Consider the following 20,389-nt stretch of genomic DNA (forward strand, 5'->3'; position numbering starts at 1 on the left):
GTGACCAAAATTATTGATCTGAGGCAGCTTTCACTCTAGGACAGTGGGATTAAATATGAAATATATTTGGGCAGAAATCTTTGTACTCAGTGGCCTGCTGGTATTAAGTCCTGCTCTACCAAGGCAAATGCCTATCCAATAAGTATATAGGATACATCCTTATGCATTAAAAAAGCTACATTTATGTTTTGGAAATCTTCCCTCTCCTAATAGAGCTTGAATTCAATATCAGCAACACAGTAACCACTCTTGACTAGCAGAGTAAATTACAGTACAAAAAATGCAGTTAACAGTCAGAAACTTAGAGTATGTTAGGGCTGGAAGAGATTTTAGAGATCACTTAGCTGAACCCAAGTATTTTATAATTAACGTAATTAATATGACAATTTTTCCAAACCCTGGTCTGCAGAGCAGTACTTTCTGATAACACCTTTTGTACTGTCCATAAGAAAATGAGAAAAATAAAGCGGTATCGTAGGGTTTTCATAAAACTAAATATACTTATTTAAAATTATTGCCTTTTATTCTAAGAGTTTGTCCTTCCTTATATTTTTTATGTTAACATATCTTATGAAATGATGATGATAGAAAAAGATATTTGCTTTCCCTGACATTTGTAATTGATTAAATAAAACCCTGACAACCCTGTGATATACCCCATTTCTTTTTAATTTAACCAAACTGTGAAATCCAAGACTTGGGGAACCACTGATTTAGATGCCAATATAAAATTTCTTCCATTGACTCTTTAATATATGAGACACACAAATTTATCATAAAGCAAAATTAATAAGAAGGGTTATTTATGAAATGAGCTATGTTAAAGGACATTGCTCCTGTTTACCATGTAAAATGTGGCAAAAGGTCTCAAATGCAATAATATGTCTTTGGCTATTCATATGTGTCTCGACAAAAGAGAAACTAACAGTTTTTAGCTGTATTTGAAAAAACTGGCATATTTTATCTCTCAGTAAGACTTAAAAACTGCAAGAACAAAGAAATCAAGGAGATTGAAGCATGAACATAATCATATTATTACACAGTTATTAAGATAAAGGTTATGGAGAAAGTGATACTTGTCATCAGAAGGCACAAACTGGCTTGATTTTCATTTTTTCTGTGTCACTTGCATAATCCTTTTTGTTTCAGATAGGCATTTGCAGATTCATACCTCACCCCAGGAGACATGGATAGGAGTCAAATATCTTAGTAGGTTTTTTTCAAAGAATGTCAAGGTACAAAAAAATGTCTAATGAGATATTAAGAATAATATCAGGCAAAATGGAATTCAGGACCATTTAGAATCAAGATAAATTACCTCCTAGGAAGTTACTCCTGCGAGGTGATGCACAAAAGCAGGAAGCTAATGAATCTCTGCTACAAAATTATGCTTCCACATCAAGTCTTCTAAATAATCAAGAATGCCATATTTATTTCTTTTTACTTATTTCAGATAATTCATATACCCATTGCTTTAAAGTTATGTACTTAAAAGATCAAATGTGATTTTCTTGAGTGAACTACCAAAGATTCCTCTGTATGACTTTGAAAGAGCAACTTTGATTGATAGTCGGCTCTCAAAAACAGTTATCTCATTGCCACTTCTAGCCAGCTTAGGTATAACTCTTTCTTAGCTATGGTAGAATCAGTCTCAGATTTAATTCCAAGATTTGTGATGGCTTTCAGTAAAACATTTGGCTTATTTTCTCTCTTAGAAGGGCAGATAATACATCATGATTAAAATCTAATATCGTTTTCAAATTTTCTCTTGTTGTGCAGGTATATTCAGTAATGTTTAGAATATAGAATGCTTTTTTTTTTTTTTACCTTTTTTGTTGTTGCTGTTTGTAGGGTTTTTTTTTGTTTTTTGGTATTTTTTTGGTTTGTTTTTGCCATTGTTTGAACATGGAGAAAACATTCAGAGTTTTAGTAATTGGACTGACCATACCATATTTAGGGGCTATTTCTGAGTCCTAGTAAGACATTTTTCATAAGCCTTTTGAATTTAAAACAACAGGAAAATAATTTGTCACATAACCAACTTTCTTCTTATGTATTTTTGACCACTTGTGTTGCAGGTTAGTCATCCAGTGAAAAATATGTATTGAATAACTGTGTCAGCAGCAATGGATATGGGGTGGTTTGAAGTGCAAAAAAATAGCAAACGTGGTTAAGTCCATCAGGGAGTTTAGAATCTAGTAAACAATTTTATGAACTAATTCATAATTCCTCTTTGCGGAAGTTTGACTTCTGTTAAACCTTTTCATTTTGGAAGGGAGGAAGGAAGGTAAGGAAGGAAGGAAGGGAGGGAGGAAGGGAGGGAGGGGAGGGAAGAAGGGAGAAAGAAGATAGGGGGATGGGAGAAAAGAAGAACAAAGAAAAATTGATGATTTAACACCTGATTCTGTAGAAGCATCTTGTTTTACTTCTTATAGTTGTATTGAGTTGATCTATAGATATTCTGGCATTTTCTATTTATTGCTCTTCTGGGTCCCTAATGAAACTTGTCAGACCTCCAAAAAGAACAAATCCAGGAGGCAAATGGTGGCCTTCCAAGAACTTGTTACTAAAGTAAACCACTTGAGTGGATTCCCGCGATTAGAGTCAAGTTTTACTATCATCAGACATGGCCCAACCGAGTAACACTTGTCAACTGCAAATTTGGTAGGAAGGTCACAGTAGCTAAGGCTACTTAGTAACTGGATATTCTCAAACTTGACAGGAGGGCATTTCTCATTTGGGAAGTTAACAGGAATGAGAAACCATCTCTGAACCCAAGTTATTTAAAAGCAAAACATAGGCCTTAGAATTAGTAGACCATTCATCTTGTAGATACAGTTGGACACTTGGACAACACGGGTTTGACCTGTGTGGGTTCATTTATTCACAGATTTTTTTCAATAGTAAATACTGCAGTACTACATGATCTGCCATTGGTTGGGACCTTGGATACAGAGGAACCATGGATACAGAGCATCAACTATAAGTTATACATGGATTTTCAACTGGGAGCAGGGTTGGTGCCCCTAACCCCTGCATTGTTCAAGGGCCAAATGTACTCAGAAAATATCTGTCAGTAATGGAGAAAGAGCTCACCTGTGCTTCAGTCAAGATGCCATCTTTGAGTTCACTCTAATTTTGAGCACATTTCCTGCTAGTGCCACCTCCATTAATTTATGCTTCATTTTCTCTCTAAACATTTCCTATTCTTACTCTTTTGCCTCTCCTTCTCTATCATTTCCTCTCACTTGATGATTATACATGTGTTGTGGTTCTATGGAATTCAGAGACCCATAGAAGTTCATGTCATAAGTTAGGATTTTTAACTGTTGTAGGTCTTGGACGACTTTGAGAATCCAAAAAAAGAACATGAACACATTTTCCCTAAAAAAAAATACCACCATACTTCTTAAATTTTTTAAAAAATAATTTCAGGAAGTTCACAAAAACCCACCCATGGGTTTTCGACAATCATGTGATTGCTCATATACATATATACACATTTACATTTCCCCATCATCCTGGAATTTTTTTCATTTTTTTGAAAAATAATTGACATACATGACTATGTAAGTTTAAGATGTACAGCATGGTGGTTTAATTTACACATACTGTGAAATGAGTATCACAAAAGGTTCAGTCAACATCCATCATCTCATATAGATACAATAAAAAGAAAAAAAAAATCTCCTGTGATGAGGACTTTATCCTGGAAATTTTATGGAGACTGTTTCTGATTTTTTTTCCTTAAAATACATTAAGCCTTAACCCGTAGATAATAGAGCAAACACAGTGAAACCACACTGATATAGTGTAACTGAGTAAACAACCAGTGTGAGATAAGAGAGATAGGAGAACTGCAGAATCTCAGAGATCAGCTATACTGATTTTGTTGCATGTATAATTTCTACAGGATCCTTAGAAAGTACACTCAAGATTTAAAACTGACAGAGACTCCACAAATACTTGCTGAATTCATTTAAAAGAAGTACCCTTACTTACAGCAAAATAGAGAAATTCATATACTCTCTGAAGATACCCAAGAGTAATTTTCTCCAACCACCCATCAGATGTTCAGTTTCCTTTACGATAGGCACTCCAAGCAGGCCACTGAATGTTCCCTAGTTCCACGACATATGCTTTATGAGGAAATCTCCTATTGCTTGCTTAAACTGGGTCCTTTCAAAGTGTTTGAGGGCTTTCAAAAAATAGTTGACTCTCTAAATTACCACTCTATGCATGGCCCACAGGCCAATATAGCGTAACAGATGTTCAAAAACAAAGAAAAAATTTTATCTTACCAGCAAGCACACATAACCAAGAGGCCTAACCATCTGTCTTCTGCTGTCTCTATCTTTGCATAATTGACTTGCTCCAAAGGTCACATCAGAGAACTGGGTTCAGTCAGTAATTATAATTGACATTGAATGGTATTTATCATTTAGTTTTGAGCTGTTCAAGTTAAATATGCCTAAAATCATAATAGTAATACCCACTTATTGGATGTTTATAGTGAACCAAACAGGAGTTATATGTGGAACTTTATGTTTGTTGTCTTACTTAGTTTACAGATGCCTATGAGGTAGCGATTGCTGTCCTCATTTTGCTGTTAAGAAATCTGATACTCAGGGACATTTTTTGAAATGGCCAAGCTGGAATATGTAACAGGGCTGTCTCAGTCAGGAGTCTGGCTTATTCTGCAATATTTGACAGATTATGGGTTGCTAATTAAAATTGTCTTTATTATTATTTTTGGTGCCCATCATGGCCATCTAACATTTCTATTTTGTTCTTCCTGTATCCTACACACGTGTGTTTGTCCAAACGAGTGGCATTTAGGCTCTTGGCAAGAAGGGGTTGTACATAATTCTCTTTATTCACTATTTTGGCAAAGGTGATTAGGATTTTATTAAAGGCATTTTGACAACTATGAAAATATACATACCCTTGCAAAATAATTTCTTCTTCTGGAAACATATGTATAGTCAAAAAAAAAAAAAAGAACCACCGGCTTTGTCTCCAAGGCAAAATGAATTGAATACTGATATGCTGCTGTAAATAAGAACACAGGCCTATGGAACCAGACAACTTTGGGAAGTTAGCCTCTAACTTCAGTTTTTGAATCTGTAGAGTGGAATAAACAATAGCATTGTCTTAATTTCCTGGGTTATCTTACAAATTACCACAAACTAGGTGGCTTAAAACAACCTATGTTTATTCTCTTACAGTTCTGGAAGCTGAAAGTCTCAAATCCAGGTGTTAGCAGAGCCACTTCTCTCTTTGAAGGTTCAGGGGAAAATCTATTCCATGCCTTTCTCTCATCTCCTTTGTTGCTGGAAATCTTGGTGTTCCTTGGCTTGTAGATGCATCTCTCCAATCTCTGTCTCCGTCATCACATGGCATTCTTCCTGTGTGTCTGTCTCTGCATCTCTTCTCCTCTTCTACTAAGGACACCAGTCACATTGGATTAGAGCCCCCCTCAATCCAGTATGACCTCATCTTACCTTGATGACATCTGCAAAGACCCTACTTCCAAATAAGGTCTCATTCACAGGTACTGGGGGTTAGAAGTAGAGCATATCTTTTGGGGGGGGGACACAATTGAACTCATAGCAAGCACCTCTGATGTAAAATTGTAATATTTAAATGTGAGAGTGCCTGTCAAGCCTTCAGTAAATAATAGGCACTCAATAAAGTTAAGGGATGTTATGACTGATAATACTATAGTTGGCTCTGAGACCTCAGATAAATTATTCAGCCTCTCTTGAGTCAGTTTCCTTTTCTATAAAAAGTGGAGATAATAATGTTTATTTCAAAGAGCTGTTGAGAGAATTGAATGTCATAATTCAATACTGGCCCTGGTAACTCAGGGTTAACTCTCCTCTTTCTCCAAGAGATAGCATTGATGAGGTGAGCAGGAACTCTCTCAGGAGTCCAGTGTCATCAAATACACCATATTTCAAGGAAAAAAGAGCAAGCGTCAAAATAGGTTGACAGAAGACATTGAGCAGGGCAGCTCCGCTCCTTTCCCAGGTAGCGGTGGTGGCAGCTGCGGCCACGAGTTCGGTCTTCCCCTGCCTAAGGAAGAAGGTGTTGGAGAAAGCACTTAGTGTCAGTCATTCCCCATTGTCCTCCTTTCCGTGATAGTGATTCTGGGGACACCTGGGCAGAAAGAGTCTGACTGAGTGAAGTGAGCATGAACATAACTATTCCTTTGTGGTTTTTTACCCCTTATTCACCCCACCCTTGAAAAAGTCACCAGAATAATGAGTGTGCTGGTTCATGTGATTTAGCTGGATTTAGATGTGGCTCTCTTGGTCTTTTACAAGTTGTTAACACCGGTGATGTGACTCTATTAAACTAAACCTCAAGGGAGAGCAGAGGGAAGAGATGGGAAACACCATGGACTTGATGTTTCTCTCCTGCCTGTTTGAGGACTTTGTCTTATTAAATATCCAAGTATTAGTTAGGGTAATGCTAGCACTGGAACTAATAAACCCCCATAACATTGAGGCTTATCCCAATATTATATTTCATGCTCAAGCAATACCAGAAACTGTATTTCTGTGCAGTGAATAATTTCCTCCTCTTGGTAATTCAGTGACCAAGGTTTCCTACCTCTGGGGGCTCCCCTATCCCATAGGACTTACGGACCTGAAGCCTTGGAAGCATCTGACTTATGCCATGGAAGGAAAAAGAGAGAATAGGGAATCACACACCTGCTTCTTGAAGGCTTTGGCCAAGAAGAACTATTCATGACACATGACCATAGCTAGATGCAGATGAGGCTGAGTAATGTGTTCTTGGCTGGACAGACAGACACATTCTAGCAACAACTCTACTCCATGGAAGGGAGAACAACAAATTTTGGTGACAGCAGCTATTTCTATCATAATCCTTTCTCTCGTGAATCTTCTTCCTTGCCACTTTCATTGTCTCTTTTTCTTAAGCTACAAATATGCCCGTTCAACTATTTTGAGCGCTTGCTATGTATATTCAGGTAAGGTGCTAAGCCCTGGGAATATTCCCTTGCCTTTTTTCTCTATCCCACATTTTAGTTATTTCCAGTGGATTCCCTCTTTCTTTACAGCCTCCTGGCAAATGAGTCTAGTTTCCAGAACTTGAGCCACTGCCTCTGCAGGATGAAATATCAGGCTCCTACCCCCTCAGGAGCCCAATCCCAGACCTTCCATCTATCAGGCAACTCCTTGAATTGGTATCTGGCACATTTATCTCAAACTGTCCTATCTAAACCCTGTACTTCTCTCTGATCTTTAAGGCTGTTCCTCATTCCTCCGTGCATTTGAACTGCTGTGCCAAGTGCTCCTTTTCCTGATTTCCGTTTTTCCTTAAATTATGTCCATTTAAAAACAAAGATAAAGAAAATGGAGAGAAGAGTGCATGTGTATAGTTTCCATGAGAAAGGAAAGAGGAGAGAAGAGGCAGGCAAGAAAGCAAACGTTAGGCCAGAAAGTATCTGGTATCAGCAACAAGGTGATACCCAAAGCTTCTCAGATCAGCCTGGCATAGGGGTGGGGCTGATTCAAAATTATTTGAATACAGAGCCGGAACCGAGGGCCACTGTCCAGCTGGCCATCGGTGTGGAAGTTCAGAGGAGTTTATAGTTCTGGAAGAAACTGTCATTTTTAATATGCGTATATTTGAAGTAATACAAGAGTATTATAAATGTTTAAGATATTATTTAACCTATTTCTTTCATATTCTGAGAGTCACACGTATTTTGAGAAGCAGATATTTTCCTTTTATTTTTTTTTAACTTTATTTATTGTATTTATTTATTTTTGGCTGTGTTGGGTCTTCATTGCTGCACTCGGGCTTTCTCTAGTTGCACCGAGCGGGGGCTACTCTTAGTTGCGGTGAGCAGCGTCTTACAGTGGTGGCTTCTCTTGTCGCGGAGCACGGGCTCTAGGCGCACAGGCTTTAGTAGTTGCAGCACGCAGGCTCAGTAGTTGTGGCTTGCGGGCTCTAGAGCACAGGCTCAGTGGTGTGGCACACAGGTTTAGTTGCTCCACGGCATGTGGGATCTTCCCGGACCAGGGATCAAACCTGTGTCCCCTGCATTGGCAAGCGGATTCTTAACCACTGCGCCACCAGGGAAGCCCGAGAAGCAGATATTTTTCATATTAACGTACACAGGACATACAAAAACAAAACACTAAACCTGACATTTAGCTAGATGACTCTTATTTTCACAAATTCATACAATCTTCACGGCTCAATCCAACACTCACACACAAATACACACACGTGTGTGCACACATACCCACATACACACAAATGACTAAATGTCTACTTTAAGCCTTAGAAAGTGATTTGAATAAAGAATGCTGCAGTGATTCTACTACCTAATTTTAGTATTTTATTTATTTAAAAAAATTTCCTGTGGTACAGATCTGATTTATTTGTGTGAATATTTTTCATCTTTTAATTTAAATATCTGGGTAACCATCAGTGGAGCTGCCTATTTCAATGAAAATTACTCAGGTTTTACTTTATTTCTCAAATCAGATGCTTAAAAGCCAGGGGAGTTTCAATCTTTTCTGATGCTGTATAATCTATCTGATTCATTTTGTTACCGACTACTCTTTTGATAGATAAAAATACAGCTAGCCTATTAGTTAACTGCAAGTCCCAAGAAAAGGATAAATAACACATGAGCAGTCTCTACCAACACCTCAGCATGGCATTTAACAGCTGCCGAAAGTACTGTATAATCTTTTGGAAGGCTTAATCGTTCCCTATTGCACTTTTCAAAAGAGAAGAGTAGTTATTAATCCTGGTGTTCACACAAAATTTTCACAGTAGATCTTCATTGAATAAATAATGCTGTTTCCTATAAAGATTTTGGTTTTATGTAACACTTAACTGTTCGAGGTTAAACAAATAGTAATGTGCTAGCAAAGAGAAAAACTGTATTTGGTAAAGAAAACCACATTTTAGGCTGTATTAAACTGTACATTTAAGTGGTGGTTTTGAGGAAAGAAAATAGAAGTGTCTTTCTGGAGACCATGAAGTACCCCTTTTTTATACAGTGAGGTTTCTTCCCCGCTTTTCTTTCTCTCTTAAAAGAAAATCCTTATAATAGTTCAATTAATCATGTTTTATCTTTCTAAAGTGTGTTATTACTCAAATGCGTGGGAGAAGCTGGCTCTCAGCAAAATGTAACAGACTGTATAGCACACTTTTTCTTTTCAATCATTGGCCCCTTAGAATCCTATTTACATCTTTTGGAACAATTAGTTACCTATCTAATATTTTGTTTCCAACAGAATGACTCCCAGGCACTGTCATAATTAATTTTAACTTTTGGGGGACTTAACGATTCATTCATTTATCCAATTCCAAAGTAAGTATGAGGTGGCATTATAAAAGATATATGCATTTAGAACATTAAAATGGAAATAAGATGATTAAAACAATATAAAGGGAAAGAGAAATAATGGTACTGAAATTCTAAACTCATGCAGTTTTTTGTAAGATTAAAAAAAGTAACTGTAAGTAATGAAATAACTGTCACTTTTGAAACAAAATGATATGAAACCTTTTGATTTCTCAAGAGAGATCCATTTTTTTCTAGAAATGAATTCTAAATATGTATATATAATGCAAATATTTGCAAAAAAATGACACTAAACAACATAAACATTGCATTTAGTTTTATGAGGAAAGAATGCAAAAACATGCTTCTTATATCAATCCAGAATGAAAGCTTAATGCTTGAATCTGAAATGCTAATGAAGTAAAAATATTTTAATAAGATGCCTAACCTGATGGATCTTGAAAAGTGGCTTATTTTAATCTAACTTGATGAGCAATATGGCTAAAGATACTCAGAGGAATGGACATCTACAGACTTAGCACATCCAATTATCTTCTTATAATGTGATTTGTCCCAGCCACCAATGTGACACAAATTTAAGGAGAAACAGTTCAAGTCTGGGCAAAGTTGGGATTGTGTGCAGTCTGCGTGGACTGAATGGAGATAAACATAATATGGATTAGATATGCAGAGAGTAAAGTAAACATTCTGTTGTAGAAAAAGGAATTCTAACTTGCCTAATAAGGAACCAACTCAGTTCTGATAGGAGTAAGCCCCCGTGGTGATATGTGTAGACCCATCCTCAATATCTTAGACCTTTCTGACTGAGATTCTATAATTCTTTTTTTAAAAGTTTTTATTTTGAACAATTTAGACATATTGTAAAAATAGAGAGAATAGTATATACCCATCACCCAGTTTCAATAAAAATCAACATACATCTAACACTGCATATAACCAGACTTTCTCTCACCTTTCCCTTCCCTCACTCTGGATTTTATTGGAGCCCACCTCAAATATTATAGCATTTCATCCACAAATATTTATGTATCTCTAAAAGGTTAAGACAATTTTTAAAACATAAGCACAACATCATTGTCACATCTAAAAACAATACTCGTCAACAATTTCTGCGATAGCTTGTCTCCAAGATGGCCACAGTTAATTCCTTCTTTCCACATGCATGCCATTCCCCTATCAAAATGTAAAGACTAATTCACTACTTTTTTGAATCTATGCTAGGCTATGACTGTTTTGGCCAGTAGTATATGACAGGAGTAATGCTATACTACTTCTACTCCTTGACTTTAAGAGGATTAGATATTTCTACTTCTCTCTTGGGAGTACTAAACATCCACATAAGACATCTTACTACCCTATTAGCTAAAAAAAAAAAAAACCATATGGAGAAGCTCCAAGGAAAGGAAAGACCATATGGAGAAACCATATATATGTAAATATGATTATTATATTATTTATATTATATTACATTATATTATATTATATTTATTATATTATATTGTATTACATTATAGAGAGAGAGAGACCCATTTGTTCCAGCATCTTGAGTGAACCATGCCTTCGAACTGTTCACACCAAGGTACTGGACATGTGAGAGAATCCTTCCTGGATACTCCACACAAGCTCAGCCACCAACTGATTATGACTGAGAAACCCCAATTGACACTATGTGGAACAGAAGAATGGCCCAGCCAAGCGCTGCCTAAACTTTTCATCCATATAATCATGAATAATAAAATAACTATTGTTTTAAGCCACTATGTGTTAGCTAATTTATTCTAAGGAGAAGATAACTGAAACAATACCTTAATATTATCAACATCCAGGCAGTGTTCAACTTTCTCCAGTTGGTTCATATATGTTTTGGTTATATTTGGTTCGTTAGATTCAAGATTTAAACAAGTAACTCAAGAACACTAAAAAATAATGAAATTACTTTATGTAAATATTTCCCATTTTATCAGCTACTTCTATAGAAAGTATCTGATGTGATATGGTAGCTCTGTATGCATAGGTTATTTGAGCAAAGATATTACTGTCCCCATCACACAGATGATAAGAAAAAGATCCGAAGAGATTAAATGATTTACCAGAAAAATTGTACCCAGAATTTAAACCCAGCTTTTCAAATTTAAAATTTAGGGCTCTTTCCCTTATTCCAAACCTGGTTGAGCCTTCAAAGATTGTAATTACCATGATTGGCTCTAATAAGACTCATTATTGGAACCATAAAGAAACAAATGCTTCTCCACTCCTCATTCTTACACCTGGAGATGAATTTATTTCTGAAATGTGTCCTTCCTCTCTGTCTCTGCCACCTGGTTCCTAGTACAGGATTTCCTGATCTCTCCTCATTTACCTATGTTTCTTAGTACCGAAGTCTTAAGTGATCTCTAAGCCTTTCTACTCCTCTTTGCTTTCTCCTCCATTCCACTGCCAGATGCATTTATTTGCAACTAAACTTGGCCACCTCAACCTCCTTGCCTAGTAAACTAACAATTCTCAAACCAACAACCCCAGAAAGGAATATTCTCAAATGTCCATGAGTGCTCCTGGAAAATCTTAAAAATTCGTCTCTCTTGGTAAAACCTAAAACAGTACAATAATCTTCTGAATCAATAAGATAATCACTTCATAACAGAGTACTGCCATCTACCTGATTTCAGTGCCTATGATGGCATGTGGATTTACGAGAGTTCATGATACCAAAGCATGCTGTATAAATAAGTTTTTGAAGTCATTTGGCTAATAAAATTTGTGACAGAATTGAGTGATCATATAACACAGGTATAGCCATGAAGAAGCTTAAGAACCTATATCATAAGGTTTGTTACCATACCAGTTACTAAAAATGCATCGTCAAAACACACTCCATTGTTGTATGTACCAAATTTCAGTGGTTCAGTATTGATAGGTATGTTGGAAGTTAACAAATGAACTACATTTCTGATCCCAGTTCCAGAGACAATTTGATTTATTACTTAATATAGAATTCAATAATGCCTCAAAGTTAAAGTCAACTCCAAGTAAATAAAAAACTTTTAGAGTATCAAGTAGCACCATTTAAATGGGATTTCAAAGCCTAGTAGGAGCATAATTTGAATTAAAGATTAGATTAGATTATCCTAATACAGCAATAAAATCTTTGAAGTTTGTAATTCTATTTTGACTACATACTTTTTGCAAAAAAAGCATTGAGGTTAGAAGAGAGAAAATTATTTTACCTATTAGATCAAACCACACATAATAGCCAAAGTTCAACCATTTTTGACCTACAGATATGTCAAATATTGAATTAGTGATGGTAGTATGAATTCACTGGTTTTGTAAATATTTTTGTAAATCATTTGTTTTCATTATTTGTCCTTGTATTAGTTCACTAGGGCTACCGTAACAAAATACCACAAAATGGGTGGCTTAAAACAATGAAAGCTTATTCTCTCACAATTCTGGAGCCCAGGAGTCCAAAGTCACGGTATTGGCAAGGTTGGTTCCTTCTGGAGTTACCGGGGGAGAATTTGTTTCATGCTTCTCTTCTAGGCTCTGGGGGCTGCCAGCAATCCTTGGTGTTCCTTGGCTTGCATCTGTATCTGCCTTCATTCTCTCTGTCTTTGTAGCATTCTCTCTGTGTGTCTTCGTGTCTCTGTATCCAAATTTCCCTTTTTTTATAAGGACTCCAGTTATTGCATCAGGGCCCACCCCAAGCCACTAGAACCTCATTTTTATTTGATTACATCTACAAAGGTGCTATTTCCAAATAAAGTCACATTCACAGGGATTAGGACCTCAACGTATCTTTGGGGTCCACAATTCAGCCCACAAGAGTCATAGTAAGAGGTGTAAGCTTGAAAAGTTTCAACCTAGTTTTATTTTTGTACATATTTACCTACCACTATAAATAAGAATAATATAATCATCATTGGAGTTCTGCCCTAAGTATCTTTCCCTTCAAAAGGAGTCTGTATTTTATTCAAACGTGAGCAACGCTAACCTAAGGAGAAAGCCTGAGATCTCTATCATGTCACATTAGGTCTTTTGCTGCCATCCTTCACCACCACTCCCTTGCATTTAATCCATCAGCAACATAAGGCAGCTTATAATTCCTGAACACACAATGCATTGTTTTATGCATCCCCACCTTTGTGCATTCTGTTTCCTCTGCCTGTAATGGCCTTCCCATTCCAACTTCATCACCCCTACCACTTCCTACTCGAAGTCTCAGTTCAAGTGCCATCTTCGCCTAGAAGTCCCCTATGATGACACCCCGCAGCGCTACCACCAACCCCAGGAGCTGAGTGAACCTCAGCAAGGCTCTCATTTTCTTCCTCGTCTCTCTACCAATAGACAATAAACTGTGATTTCAGGGACAGTGTCTTCCCAGTTTTTCAGTCTCCACTCTTAGCACAACAGTCTTCTAACTGTTAAATGAATGTTTGCATATGTGGGATGGAAAGAGTTCCACCCACAGTTTTTAGTTCTCAAGGGTAACTCCAAGGTGCTGGATGCATTCTAACTTATACTTCTGCTAAAACAAGTATTCAAATAGTCCCATCCGGGAGATAGGTATCAGAAGTATGAAACTTAATCAGGAAGCAAGCTCAGACAATATCTCCATATTTAGAAATAATTTTTTTTGTTCTCTTTGGATGATTATATACTCTTTTTTTTTAATGAGAGAAATTTGTGACTTCAGGGATTTGGGAAGATCTCAAAAATGTAGTCATGTTGCCAGAGTAAACTGAGTGCACAGAGAATAGGAGAAGGAACTGAAAGATAGAATGTGTCCATATTTTATATGACTTTGAGAGCCAAAATAAGGTTTCGGATTTTACTTTCTACATACTGAGTAGTCCCCGGTTTTTGAGAAAGGAACGTTACATAATGATGTCTTATAAGATGATCCATTCCTTCCAAACCAAAATATCATACATTGGTTTCTATATTAAGCATAACAGGATAGAGTTCTATCAGTCTGCACTTATCAATTGATAGATTATCCAAACATTATTCTTATTTGGATATTGGAAGTTAGATATAGATATAGATACAGATATAGATACAGATATAGATATAGATCTTGGATTCTTAGGATTTTTAGTATTTCATAAACAGTGAAGTCACTTATTTTCCAGAGTTCTCTTTGACTAATAATTCCTGTCATTTCTCACAACTTAAAATAATATTCCTTTTCCACCATATAATTGTAGTTCAAATTTACTCTGGGCTTTACTCTCAATTCTTTATTATTTTTTTCAAAGCTAATTAAATCAGTTTAGCTGTTACCTAAAAACAGCTCTGTCTATTTTAACTGAACTAAGGTTATATTTAAAAGTCATGTTTCACTTCATTTGGGGTTATTTAACTTCTCACGTTCTTTTTAAGATAAGAACAGTAACTCGTATGTGAAAAAACGTATGGTATATGACAATGAAAATGAGACTTAAAATTGAAATTTGCCGTGATAATTTATTATTATAAACAAGTTAAAATCTACATGGAAATTTTCTACTGGGTAGTGTCACAATTCAAGTTTAGCTCTTATTTTTTCAGATAAACTAAGACTCTAAAAGGTGAATTATTTTAGTCTACCCAATGCTTTATTAAGTAGAATGAATCTTAGAGTTTAAGTACCCCTTGATGACTAAGAATCTTGCAGCCTCTCCAGATCAATATTCTGAATATCTCCTTGCACCTTTCTTTCCACATGGTTCTTTAAATGTGATGAAGGAGTTCAGGTGAAAGTATATTTGTCCCAGAATATAAAATAATCCAACCTTTTAGGAAAAAGTCTCCTTTGTGTTTATTTTAATCCCATGTCCCTTTTATTCTAATGTTAAAAACAGATTTGCAGGTGGGAAATTTTAATTAAAGATTTGAATGAGTTGAGTTTAATTTATCAAAGTTTAATTATAAATTAAATATATGTAAATTAAATATGACCATGAATCCAAGTAGACTGTTTCTAATCATTACGGCCAATAATTTCTTAAGTTTGAAAACAATTATTCATGTATTAAACTGATTTTATGATTTTCTAAAAACTGCTATGTATTTTTATTTCTGAGTAGTAGTATGTTCCAAAGGAACCAGTAACCCATTCCTTAGTATCTCAGTGACAATATTCACTATTTTTTAGTGAAAATTATATTTATCAAGAAACACCAATGAGGTTTTCTGGGGTCAAATATACTGGATGGTAGGGGCTTATATGGGTTCCTTTAAATGTACATACTTCACAATTCCATGATTTTTTCTAGAAGATTTTGCTGTATAATTACCTTAATATTTTTATAGATTTGGAGATTAAATAATCACATTTTTATGTAGTGTATGATTCTCTTTTCTGTATTCAGGTTCTCTCTTTAGGAGCAGACGTCCTACCAGAATATAAACTGCAGACACCACGCATCAACAAGTTTACAATATTGCACTACAGTCCTTTCAAGGCCGTCTGGGATTGGCTTATTCTGCTGTTGGTCATATACACTGCTATATTCACTCCCTACTCTGCAGCCTTTCTCCTCAATGACAGAGAAGAACAGAAAAGACGAGAATGTGGCTATTCCTGTAGCCCTTTGAATGTGGTAGACTTGATTGTGGATATTATGTTTATCATAGATATTCTAATAAACTTCAGAACAACATATGTAAATCAAAATGAAGAAGTGGTAAGTGATCCAGCCAAAATAGCAATACACTACTTCAAAGGCTGGTTCCTGATTGACATGGTTGCAGCAATTCCTTTTGACTTGCTGATTTTTGGATCTGGTTCTGATGAGGTAAGAGCTGCTTAAGAATCTTATTTTCTGAAAGATTGAAGTTATAAAAATGAAGCTATTTTAACTGCAAAAACAGCGGTTGCTTTACAAACTTTCTATATCACACAGATGAAATTCATTTTCAATTGGAAATGCTATAAAATGAAATGGAACATTTTTGCCATTGCAAATAATTCACAATTCTTTCTATTTTTGCTAAGAAATAGTAAAGACTATCTTTTAAACAACAAATTAAACTTTGAGACAAGTGTTTCATAGCACATAGCACATTCCCAGAATGTATAATTTCTACATATTAACTTTATGGGTATAAAACTGTCAAAGATGAAGATGCCTCTTTCTTTCTTAACTCATAATTGTGGTTTGCAAGAGCAGGGACTTGTTTTATGTTCAAATTATGTGTAAGAGGCATCTTCTGAAATGTTTTATTCAAAACTCTCTCTTAAATAATACCTAGGTTGGGGGCTTCCCTGGTGGCGCAGTGGTTGAGAGTCCGCCTGCCGATGCAGGGGACACGGGTTCGTGCCCCGGTCCGGGAAGATCCCACATGCCGCGGAGCGGCTGGGCCCGTGAGCCATGGCCTCTGAGCCTGCGCGTCCGCAGCCTGTGCTCCGCAACGGGAGAGGCCACAGCAGTGAGAGGCCTGCGTACCGCAAAAAAAAAAAAATAATAATCATAATAATACCTAGGTTGGAAAATATTTCTTGTGTCCCCACTATCTTATAAAGTTGGAAATTTCTTAAAAATATTATTTCACCCTATTATTTTTTATTTTAAATATTTACTTATTTATTTGTCTGTGCCGGGTCTTAGTTGCAGCATGAGGGATCTTTGTTGCCACACACGGGATCTTAGTTGTGGCATGTGATCTCTAAGTCACGGGGTGTGGGATCTAGTTCCCTAACCAGGGATTGAACCTGGGCCCCCTGCATTGGGAGCGCAGAGTCTTAGCCACTGGACCACCAGGAAAGTCCCCTAAAGTTGGAAATTTTAAGGAAATGTGACAAGTGGATGTGCATATTCTGGATAGAAAGTCCATATTTTTAATCAGATTCTTCTCAAAGTGTTCTTTGATCTAAAACAAGTTATGTTCTCCTAAAATCTCGTCCAATTTATTGCACTAATTTTTTGTAAATAAATTTCCTGGATTCTGTAACAAAGTTTTACAGAAGGTGTGAAAGTAGATCTAAGAGATTAGATTGAGAAAGATAACCTGGGTGTGTTGAATTTTTTAAATTCAGGATCAGGAATTCCCTGGTGGTCCAGTGGTTAGGACTCTGTGCTTTCACTGCCCTGGTCCTGGGTTCAATCCTTGGTCAGGAACTGAGATCCCACAAACCACGCAGCGCGGCCAAAAAAAAAGAACTAAAATTCAGCGTCCTTTTCTACCTAAGAATCAGTCAGTGCCTCACCATCGTTTTGGTTTTTTTTCAAGAGGAGATCAAATATCATAAATGCCCTCTGCAGATGGTTGCTCCCTAACCAATTAGCACTTGAGGACAAGAGAATTCTCCTCAGCCAAGGGAAACAATAGGTTTAGAAGTAAATTCTCTCCCACAGAGCATGTCCATCTAACTGTGGATGAATTAAGAGCAGGGTAATGAAACAATATATTCTTCCTGGATTCTACAAACCTTAGACAAGGTCTCAAACTTGACTTTCTGCATCTATAAGGATGATAATATTACTTTCCCTGCTTAAGTTTTTTTTCTTAATTTGAGACTCTAATGAGATAATATATGTAAAACTCTAGCAAAATACTCAAAAAAAATCAGCTGTTATTAAACTAGTTGAACTCTTAATGTTAGATATTCCTAACTTTGGTTTTTAATTAAAAGGCAAGAAAGTGAAATACTTCTTTATCAATATTTATCTTTATGATTTTCTTACAATGGGTGAATCCATGTAATTACACCAAATAAGTTCTTATTGATAAATAGAGTAAAACCTCACTTTCAAATTTTAAAATATATACACCAACAGCAAATTAAATTTCAGCTTAGTGAAATGAAAGAATGGGTAAACAATAAATAGGCAGACAAGATTGTTAGGGAAAGTTGATTTACCAATGATATTTAATCAATAGCAATCAAACAAGTGAGTATTAGAATATGCTAATTATTCTAAGATGCAGCACTTGATCAGTTTAATTTCAGTTACTATATCATCACTTGAAAATAAAAGTTTATTAAAATATGTAATTCAAGTAATCACTGTTTCAGGCAGAACTTCAAGTGAGCTGAAACAAGAGAAAATTTATGTGATTCACATTAATATAGGATGAAATAGTCTTGGGGAAAAATGGTGTCTGGATCATCTTTCTCATGTAGCATAAAGGAAAAGATGAAGTTTGCCTCAAGTAAAGCTATTTCAGTTCTTCATTCTGATTTGTATAATTTCCCGGATTCCTCCCTGTTTCCAAAGCTGCTCCTCTCCCTTTTGAAATGAGATATGATACGGGAAGGATCCTGGCTTTGGAGTCAGACACACCTGGGTTTGATTCGCCTTTATGCCTCTTACTTGCTGTATTTAAGCAAGATATTTAATTCATTTAGGACTTTATTTCTTTTCTGTAAAATGGTGAGAGGTAGGTTCTTGTGATTTCTAAAAATAAAGCAGCATATATGAAGAGACTAGACCAGTAGCAGGTAGGTAGTACTTGCTTACCAAAGGTTACTTCTTTTCTCCTTCCCATCCCTTTGGATTAAAGTCCCTGTTTCTTAATGAAGTCTTCCTTTAAAAACGTACATGTTACCACATTAATCCATAAATATCTAAATTATTCAACAAGATTTACTGAGTAGACTTATTGAGGTTTATTGATAGACTATCGTATAGTAGTTATTAGATTAGCTAGTTGCAGCTAGGAATCCTGAAGAAAGAGACAGAAAGGAAATGTTTTGAGGACAGTTATTGTCTTGCAAAGCACAGGAATTTGGGGTATGTGGTAGGGAGAAGTAGGTCTGCATCAAGGATAGCAAGTGGAGGGGTGGGTCTGGAAGGAGCATAAAGAATCAGCAATGAAACTTCCTTGTGGATGGACCTGGGGCTACTTTTACCAAACTACAGCAACTGTTTACTTAAAATTCTGAAATATGTTAACCCAAATAAAGGGGGAGGGGGGCAGGTTGGGGGGCAAAAAGAGCTTTTTCTTCCTTTGACTCAGTATTAAAAGTGGACCAACCTGCCCAAAATGACAGGTCTGAGAAGTTTGATGGATGTCTTGGGTTTCTTGTGGATTGGCCCTTAGGGCTCCAAAAGACCATGACAAGTTATGGTTTAGGATTCACTCACTGACCCAAAAGCTGTTCCTTCTCTTTGGCACACATTTCTTACAAACTGTTCTCCATGGGACTCTTCTACCTCTACATCAGTATTTCTCAGCCAGGTGTATCACAGGCACCCTAGGATGAATCTACAGTTGGTTTTCTGCTACTGTCTGAAACTTATTTTGTTGAGTTTAACTTTATAGAATTTGCATTATGAAATCAGCAGGTATTTTGAATGTGTATTGTCAAAGGGTGTCTCCCTAGCCACCATCCCCACCCCACCCTATCCTACTTTAACGGTGTCCTGAAACTTGACAACTCACAGATCTCACAGGAAATGTTCAATTCCGCGAAGGGTCTGAGCGCCCAATTTGAGAGACGTCACATGACAAGTGAGGTCCTCACTTGGTGCCACAGGGATCAGAGGTACAACAGCAGATGCTGGGATCACGTAGCAACACTCTGTTATGTAAGATGGTTGTCCAGGGATCCTTAGCAAGTGTGTATTAATTTGTTTAGATTATAAACAAAAGTAAAACATAAAATTTTAAATGTTATCATAGAAAACTTGTATCCCCCTCCCCCAAGAATATGTCTGTGAAAGTAGCCAAATTTGGGAAACACTGTTCTAAATGATTTTCTCTCTCTCCTTTTCCCCTCTTCACTCCGTGAAAATTTCAGAACCCCTTATTGTGAAGGTTGTTCTAGAACTGCAAAATTAAGCTAATTTCCTTCTGTAGCCTCTAGTGTGAATGGTTAATTTCTTCTCTAATAAAAAAAAGTACCCATGGATAGCAACAACAACAACAAAAAATCAACTATGAAGGGTAACAAGACCAGTGATGGATTAGAGTACTTCATACATTTTTCAAGAGTGACAATGAAGATACCCCTTTTACATACAAACCATAACTATAATCAGGATTTTCAGGATGTAATGATATTTCAGAATAAAATTTCCCCAAAAATGTATAATATAC

General features: G+C 36.3%; 1 protein-coding gene across 1 annotated transcript in view; it reads left to right on the top strand.

Moving 5' to 3' along the window:
• The window catches only part of KCNH7 (potassium voltage-gated channel subfamily H member 7), a 454,727-nt gene that overhangs the window by 372,556 nt on the left and 61,782 nt on the right, over nucleotides 1-20,389 (top strand). The window contains exon 7 of the mRNA XM_029225430.1: nucleotides 15,715-16,140. Coding sequence (XP_029081263.1) covers nucleotides 15,715-16,140 — 426 coding nt within the window. The remainder of the gene's footprint in view (nucleotides 1-15,714; nucleotides 16,141-20,389) is intronic.

Source organism: Monodon monoceros, unplaced genomic scaffold, assembly GCF_005190385.1.
Source record: "Monodon monoceros isolate NGI ecotype Baffin Bay Population unplaced genomic scaffold, NGI_Narwhal_1 Super_Scaffold_16, whole genome shotgun sequence".
In the NCBI taxonomy this organism is placed as follows: domain Eukaryota; kingdom Metazoa; phylum Chordata; class Mammalia; order Artiodactyla; family Monodontidae; genus Monodon; species Monodon monoceros.